The following is an 8530-nucleotide window of genomic DNA, read 5'->3' on the forward strand; positions in this document are numbered from 1 at the left end:
TATAGAAAGTGTCACTGGTTAACAATGCAATATTACCTCACACTTGTTAGAACAGCTGTTGTCAAAAATACAAAACAAGCAAGCATTGGAAAGGATATGGAGAAAGGTGAGTCCTTGTACACTGTGGGTAGGAATGGAAATTAGTACAGCCCCTATGGAAAACAGTATGGAGGTTCCTCAAAAAATTAAAAATAGAAGTACCATATGATCCAGCAATCCCACTACTGGGTATATATCCAAAGGAAATGAAATCAGTATCAAAGAGATTCTGCCCTCCCATGTTCATTGCAGCACTAGTCACAAAAACCAATATATGGAATCAACCTAAGTTCCATTGATAGGTGAAGAAAGATTTGTAATATATATACACAATGGAATACTATTCAGCCTTTAAAAATGAAGAAAATCCTGCACTTGTGACAACATAGATGAACCTGGAGGACATTACGCAAAGTGAAATAAGTCAGGCACAGAAAGACAAATACTGAGTGATCTCACTTACATGTGGAATCTAAAAAGGTCAAACTCATAGAAACAGAGAGCAGAATGGTGATTACTGGGAACTGGGGAGTGGCGGGTTGGATAGGTGAGATATGGATCAAAGGACGTAAAATTTCAGTTTGACAAGAGAGACAAGCCCAGGAAATCTATTGTACATCATAATGTATATAGTTAATAACAATATATTGAAAATTGCTAATGGGGTAAATTTTAAGTGTTCTTACCCTCCCCCCAAGAAAATAGTAAGTATGTGAGGTAATACATATGTTAAATAGTTTGATTTAGCCACTCTACAATGTGTACATACATCAAAGCAGTGTTGTACATTATAAATACATGTACCTTTTACTAATAAACTTTTTAAAATTAAAAATTATTAGTGGTTAAAAAACTAGGGTATTAAATCATTCCTAAGGTCATTTTTAGCCCAAGCACTTCATGATTCTAATGCAAGAAAAAGAGTAATGACTGTCCTAACAGAGGAATAAACCAACATGCTGTTTAGAAGACAGACGAGAAAGAGAGTAATTTAGATTATGGGAATGGGAAGGGGATGGGCGATGGTTTCCTGGAGAAGGCTACAGTGATGGTAAAGCTGGATTTGGAGGGATGACTAGGATTTAGATAAATAGACATGGAGAAAGAGGTATAAAAAGTAAAGAGGGTCAGGTGCGGTGGCTCACGCCTGTAATCCTAGCACTTTGGGAGGCCAAGGTGGGCGGATCACGAGGTCAGGAGACCAGCTTGGCCAATCTGGTGAAACCCTGTCTCTACCAAAAATACAAAAATTAGCTGGGCGTGGTGGCAGGTGCCTGTAGCCCCAGCTACTCAGGAGGCTGAGGCAGGAGAATCACTTGAACCCAAGAGGCGGAGGTTGCAGTGAGCCAAGATCACACCACTGCATTCCAGCCTGGGCAACAGAGTGAGACTCCATCTCAAGAGAAAAAAAAAAAAAAGTAAAGAGGTAAAGTGGGAAAGGTCCATGAGCAAAGGGTTCTGGGTTTATTCCAGGAACAGCAAGTAACTATTCAATTAGCAAACCATGCCTGGGTCATGGTATTTCCTGTGGGCAGCCCCCATATTTAGCATGATGTATGCAGAGTCTGGGTTTAACGAGACTACATTCTTGCAGTCAGCTATCACCTCATCTGAAGGGGGGTGGGAAATGGGCTAGGAGTTCTACAATGGCAAGACTGTAGTCTATTTTTATCACACTGCACAATAGGTGCTCTATTTGATTGACAAAGGAATAACCATGCATGAAGCACTATGACACACTGCCGTAAAAGCTGTGCACAAGGTGCATAGGTCACCCATTCCCGTGGGGGTGGGGAATGGCCCAGGACAAGCGAGCTTCCTAGAGTTGAGTTTGGGAGCATGAGATTCAATGTGGAAGCCAAGATGGTGGGTAAGGAGAGGACGTTTAAGCAGCAGAATTAATATGAAGAGCACAGAGAAAAGTGAAAGCTTAACATATAATGCGAATTGAGAATACCAACACAGCAGTTGCCTGTGCTCCAAAGCAGTTGGTGAAGTTATAGTATGGAATAGTGAGCAAACCACTAGACTGAGAGGTGTGTGAGCTCCTGTGGGACACTAAGCAAAGCAAGAGGCCTATCCTGCTGTAGGCACCTGCCACATAGTAGGCCTTCACATACTTTATGTCACTGAGTCAGCATAATAGCTCCGAGTGGTCGGTATTATTGTTCCTAATATACAGATGAGACAATTGAGGTTAAGAAACTTGTCCAAAAACATACAGCAAATTGGGGGCAGAGTTGGAATTCCAACTCAGATTTCTCCCTGAAAGTCATATTCTTCACCTACATGTTCGTAGTATCATAATAATATTTTTTTTAAAAAAGACATGTGAACTATAGACCCATTGGCCTTGTGTGAGAATCCCAAAGATGTGATCTTCTAAACCTTCACCTCCACCATCTCTATAATATTAGGTGATGTCAGTTAACGAGATCTATACAGTGCCTCTAACAAGATCTCATAGTGGAGAGACCTTTCTTTCGTTAAGGAAAGAAAGAAATATATTTCCTAAGAATTCTCAAATTTAAAATACAAACACATACAACTATGAAAGTCAGTTAAGTGTGAAACTTAAGTGTCATTTGTATTTCTGTACTTGGAGTCAGATGAACCCTAACATGATGAGCAGAGAAAAAACATAAAGCAGTCATGTTCTGGTCACAAGCTGTGGGGCCACCACCTGTCAGCAAGAGTTAACTATGGAACCCAACTGTGACCTCCATTCTGAGAAACCCCATCTCAGTCGGGTTGGACTTAAACCCACTGCTCCAAACAGAGAAAGCAGTAGCCTCCTCTCCCTCCCTGTTTTCATCTTTTATAGCATTACTCATCAGGTCTGACTCCTGCAAACAGGGCAGTTAGGCTGAACAACAATAGCCCCACTACTAATATGGAAACCAACCCCGCCTTCCATCTTTGTAGCTGGCACAATGTACATATATATTGCCTCCCAACATCCCTGTGGGTTAGTAAGTCATGTTTTACTATCACATGTTAGATGACCAAGTCGAAGCCTAGAAAGGATGCAAGATACAACCAGCAAATAAGAAAGACAATGTTGTAGCTGGGCTTCAAACCTATGTCTTTCTACTCTTAATCTTGAACTCACATTATCCAACATCACAGCCAGAGACACAATCCCTCCTCCTTCCTTCCACACTAGGTCAATGAGGTAACCTTCCTAAGTAGACAATCTGAAATCAAAGCCGCCTTCTGCTTTTCCAGGAAGGAAAAAACGTATGCTTTTCTGAAATCAGATTGTCCTAAATGAGGGCTAAGAGTGTACTTGCATGAGCATGAAGCACACCTGTTTACATTGTAGTCAGCATCCCACACCTGGCTTCCCTGGGACTTTTACCGTTCGCAAACAGCCTTCTCTCACTCTGCTAGAATCATGGATCATTCACTAATTGAAGGGTATTACGCACTTCATTGCACATCAGCTAAGAACTTGGAATAAGAAAACTTATGCTACAGCATTAGCACTGGAGATGCCACTAGGTATGCTTCATAGAAAAAGAAATACAGAGAAAAGCCATCCACTTGTGACATCCCTTCCCCCATACTTAACTTCTCTAACAAGTCAGCCACCACACTTAGAGGAAGAAGTCACCTAGCATGGTACAACCCCAGATAGAGCCTCATAAATAAGCCAACTGGAGAGGGATGCGCAGTAGAGAAAAGGAATAAGAGAGGAATAAGAGAAGGCCGGTAAAGTGGCTTCTCCAACAGCCACCTGTCCAGGCTCTCTGCTCTCTTCTGGTATGGCAGCTCAGTAAGAAGGATACTTATATCCCAGGCCAAAAAAAGACAGAGAGACAAGGATGAGTCAGGAGGAGTACCCCTCACTGAAAGGTCTTGAGCAAACTCAGCATCTTGTTCCCTCTAGTAAAGGTTCAGCATTGCTGCCCACTGTGCCCAGGCTGGGGGCAGAGACCAGCCTTCCTGCTGGAGCCTCCTTGGGCTGTCTTGGAGTAGATGCTTTTTCTGATACTCCCTGAACAACCTGAACAGCAGCACTCAGGCTCACCCCCTTTTCAATGATGGGGAAAGTCACACATAGAGGGTCAGCCCAAGGAACGGGCACTCAGATAGATTAGTCTTGAACTTGGTGAGGACAGCAGTTAATGACATGCCACTAACAGAGCAGTAAACCTTATCCACAGGCAATGTCACTATTTGGGAAACATTACAAAGAGGTCAAAAGCTCAGGCAAACTTTAAGGTCTGATCTTAAAGGCCTCTTGGGACCCCAGCAGGTCAAATGATGGTCCAAGGATAAAACAATAGCCTGGGGTCAAAAAACATTTACTTCTAAATGGAACTTAGACATGGATTCAGAAGAAGCCACCAGTTGGACATGCAGTCAGGAGGAAGCTAGAGAACTCAACCCAGAGTCTGCTACTTATTACAGTTTCTCTCTGTGTCACCCTCTGTGTCGTCTGTGTGTTCCATGTGTGTTCAGGCAGACAGAGGAACAGCTGAGTGCATTTCCAAGCTGCACGGTACAGTGGTGAAGCTGAGCGTTGCCAGGCGCTAGAAAGAACGGGGTGGAATATAGTGATGGCTTCAGCCTCCAAGAATAAGGCATTTTCTCTATCTCTCCTCAAGCCACCTAAGACATCATTTGTGCATGACATGTTTTAGGATCCTGTTGGCTCCATTTAGAAGGGCTTCCAATATTTCTGGTCCCTTCCCCCAGCTCAGACTGGCTTCCTCTTTAGCATACACCACTGCCGATTTTGCTGTGCTCTTCCTCACAAGGCTTAAAAGGGATAATACAAAACAGCTCCTCCAAGAAACAGAGTTCTAGCACACAGACTGTGAGAGGCAATGCCCCCGGCGCTCTGGGCTTTTTTAGAATCAGAGATAGCCAACAGCAGTCACAGAGGCTGCAGGCAGAGACTGGTTATGGCATTAAAAGAACCTCAGAGCAAGAGGCTGGTGAATTCAAGAGGGGGTGGGGAATGGATGCAGCACAGGAAAGGTAAGAAATGTCTTCATTAGGTAGAGGACCCTAGACAAGTGCTGGTGTCACAGGTCAGCGCTTTCCAGCTGCTACACCTGCTATTCCCAACTTGCAGTTGCATTTTGGTTCAATGTTCTGAGACTCAAAAGCTCTCGATCCTCACTGAGGCAGCTATGGGGGAAGCAGCCATGCTAGACTTCAGGAGGGTCCCAGGGCCCTTGATGCCCAGACTTGCCTGACAGCAAAGAGTAGTCAGCAGCTGCTGTCTGACCTGTTATGCCAAGTTATGCCTAGCAGCCCACTAACTGAGGAGAGAACCCTGGTAGCAACAGCTCTCCTCTCATCCTTTCCTCTCTGCCCCTCCAGTAAGCCCCCTCCTGAACGTAAGCCACATCCCCCTCCGCTTTTCCTCTTTACTCAGCTCCACACTCCTCCTCCAGGCTTTCCATTCCCACAGCTGTTCGCCCCCTCCCTGCACCCCTCCTCCTGCATCCACGTCGTTAAGGGATTATACATAGAGAAAACCGAGCCTTTGAGTTTCAAGCCAAAGCTCCCAGACAAGGCAGCCGGGACTGGTTCACCCTCACAGGCATCTCTCTGACCGCCTTGCACACGTGCCTCCTCCCAGACCCTCCTCTCTGCCCAAGCACTCTGAACATCTCTTTGCTTCAACCTGCCAACAGATCAGATGGAGCCCTGGGGCCTCCGGCCTCTCCTCTCCCCACATGGAGCTCAGAATTCACACAAGGAAAGGAAACAAGGAGACTTCCACACCTCTGCAGCATCACCTGCTCCAGCAAGCTCCCAAAGCCACTGGAGCCAGGCAGACTGCCTGGGCCCCACACCCCCTTCTCTGACGGCTTTAGCTCCAGCCCAGCCCACAGGATGCAGTGCCTGATGCCACTTCCGAGCAGACACACACACACACACACACACACACACACACACACACACATACACAGAATACCACCTCGTCAATGACAAGCTGTTCCAATCACACAGCTCGGACACCAAGCGCACCGGACAACGGACAACCCAGGCCTCCACCCTCTGACTGGGAGGAAGCCAACTCAGCATGTCTGGGGAAGAGATCCCCCACCGCAAGCCCTCCACTCACCCTCCATATTTGAACTGACAGCAGTGCTCTATCCTGGCCAGTAGTCTTCCCTGCAACTGGCTCCCACAACTCTGACCAACTACCCTCGTGGCCTTCGGGTGAGGCACTGCTCTCTGGCCTGTCCCAAAGCACAAGGAGACCCCAAACCAAGCAGGAGACCACCGGCGCACCACTTCTCTAGAGGACCAGAGTGAGCTGAAAACCAAGTACTCACTGTGGTGAAGTCTTGGTGGCCGCACTCCTGCCCTTTGAACTTGCAGTAGAGCATCATATCCTTCAGGTCATGGCCCACACGGTGCAGGAACTCAAGCATGCTGAACTGCTTGGGTTTGTAGTGCTTGAAGTTGGCCTTCTGCCGCAGGGCTTCCAGCACAGAGGGGTCAGCCAGATGGGGGTCCGGGATCTGCAAGTTGACATCCAGCAGGGCCAGCAGCTCCCCTGCATGGTACAGGTCATTGGTGGTGAGCCTGGAGAACCGGAAGCCATTGAGGTTGCAGAGGGTCACAGCTGGGAAGACCAGGCTTTGAGCCACCACTTCATCTACCTTGGTGACGTGCTGGTAGGAGAAGTAGTAGGACACCCTCTCAGAGCTCTCCACCAGCAGCAGGCCCAGAGAGCCCACGAAGGCCACTGCCCAAAGCACACGCCGGATGGTCAGCGGCCCATACACGAAGATGTGACGGATGCCATGGAGGGTGGAGGTGTTGGCGAAGATCTGGATGCTAGAAGGTTGCAGGCTGCCCTCGCTGGGGCTCTCCTTGAGGTCCATCGGGACCCTGTGCAGTTCCGCAACTGGCTTCAGGTTGATCGAATTTCAGAGAAGAGTTCCCAGTCCTCGGGCTCTGCTTAAACCTTGACGTTCAGGGGAGAGAACGCAAGGCAAGCATCGGGCCAGACGCTGTGAGTTTATCCTGAGAGCTCAGCCGCACGCTGACAGGGGTGAGTGTTTATATAAAACCCATTCAAACTCTAGCTCCTGATTTTTTCCAGGCGATAAGGAGGGCTGGTTTTATTTAGGGAGACACCAAGGTGATGTGGAAGAGATGTGGGTGGGAAGGGAGAGCTTAGCCAATGGAAATAAAGTCCTCCCCCCTACACACGCCACTAGAGACAAGATTAAAAGCGAGAGCGAGGGAGAAAATGCTTAAAACAAGTCGCTGAGCAGCTCGGAGCCTGTTAACCAGCGCATAATGCCCCATGTTAACCATCCTGGGGGATGTCAGGGCGGCCACGCTGATGCACTGCGGTCGGGCGCAGCGGCACAGCCTTCAGAGCTCCGCCGCTCCGTTCTTTTTCCCATGATGTTTTGGACTCCGGATGCCGTTTCTCGCCGCCGGCCTCCATCCCTCCTCTCCTCCTCCTCCTCCAGGCCCCCTTTTGTGGGCAGAATTCCAAATGCCAGCGGCCGCTGCTAGCACCGGGGAGAGGAGGCAGCGCGCGGCACGGAGAGACGAGGACCGGTATCCGGAGACTGGGGACGGAAGAGAGGGGCGCAGACCGGGATCCATTCTCCCCCCGCCTCCCGGGAGAAAAGGGACAACCCCCAGGTCACAGAGCCTGCCTGCTTCTCCCGCCCCAGCTTCCTGTCCCTGCTAGGCTGCCTTGGGGGGAGGGGCAGGGCGGGGGAGAAGGTCTGGTGGGGGCTGGGGACTTTCTCCAAGTTTTCTTTTTCGCCCTTTTTGAAGGGAGCTAGTGGGGGCTTCTTCGAGGGTTGACATGGCACCCCGCCCCCTGGGTGGCAGGAAGACAGTGCTAAACTCCCAGGAGCCAGGTGTGAGGTTGGAGGCGGCATTCCTTTGCATCAATGTCGGGGATCCCAGGTTAGACCCAGCCTGGGATCTCCAGAGCGGAGAATGCTAAAAACGCAGAAGGAAGGGGGCGATCCAAACCCACAGTGCCTCTGATGCAGACAGCGAGGGGGCATTCTAGGGGAGCAGCCAGGAGCCCCTCCTGAGACAGAAAAGCCAGGTTGCCCCTGGAGCCTCAGAGAAAGAGCAACAAGTAGTCCCCTCCCCCGCCCCCAATAGCTGTCGGGAGAGTCTGTATTTGAAAGAGAAAGACAACTGGGACTCCAGGTAGGACTGGCTGCATACCATTCCATTAGGGCAGTGTGTGTGTGTGTGTGCGTGTGTGTGTGTGTGTGTGTGTGTATTCTGATCCTGATTTGTCAGATGGAAGCACAGCTGAAACTATAGGTGGGGAGCAAAGAATTAGTCTCTGCCGCCTACCTCTTTTTTCCTGAAACTCCACTGGCAGTCAGCTCCTGCTAGCAGGTGTGTGTGGCTTGTTGCCCTTTTGTCCCATGCCAGAGCTCAAACGGCTAGAATCTACTGAATCAACCGTGCTAAATCCCCATCAGGAGGAAGAGGATAGAAAGTCTAAGTGGCCATCCCAAGCCACACT

The 8530-nt window shown here is 48.8% G+C and overlaps 1 protein-coding gene across 2 annotated transcripts in view; it reads right to left on the reverse strand.

The window, feature by feature from the left end:
- Positions 1 to 7170, reverse strand: part of ASIC2 (acid sensing ion channel subunit 2) — a 790972-nt gene extending 783802 nt beyond the window's left edge. The window contains exon 1 of one of the 2 annotated variants that reach the window (XM_031934384.1): positions 6342 to 7170. In XM_031934384.1, the coding sequence (XP_031790244.1) occupies positions 6342 to 6896 (555 nt within the window). In that variant the 5' untranslated portion in view covers positions 6897 to 7170. The remainder of the gene's footprint in view (positions 1 to 6341) is intronic. The other variant, XM_031934385.1, reaches the window with a different exon arrangement.
- Between the last annotated feature and the right edge of the window lie 1360 nt (positions 7171 to 8530).

Source organism: Piliocolobus tephrosceles, chromosome 16 (genome assembly GCF_002776525.5).
Source record: "Piliocolobus tephrosceles isolate RC106 chromosome 16, ASM277652v3, whole genome shotgun sequence".
Classification (NCBI taxonomy): Eukaryota; Metazoa; Chordata; class Mammalia; order Primates; family Cercopithecidae; genus Piliocolobus; species Piliocolobus tephrosceles.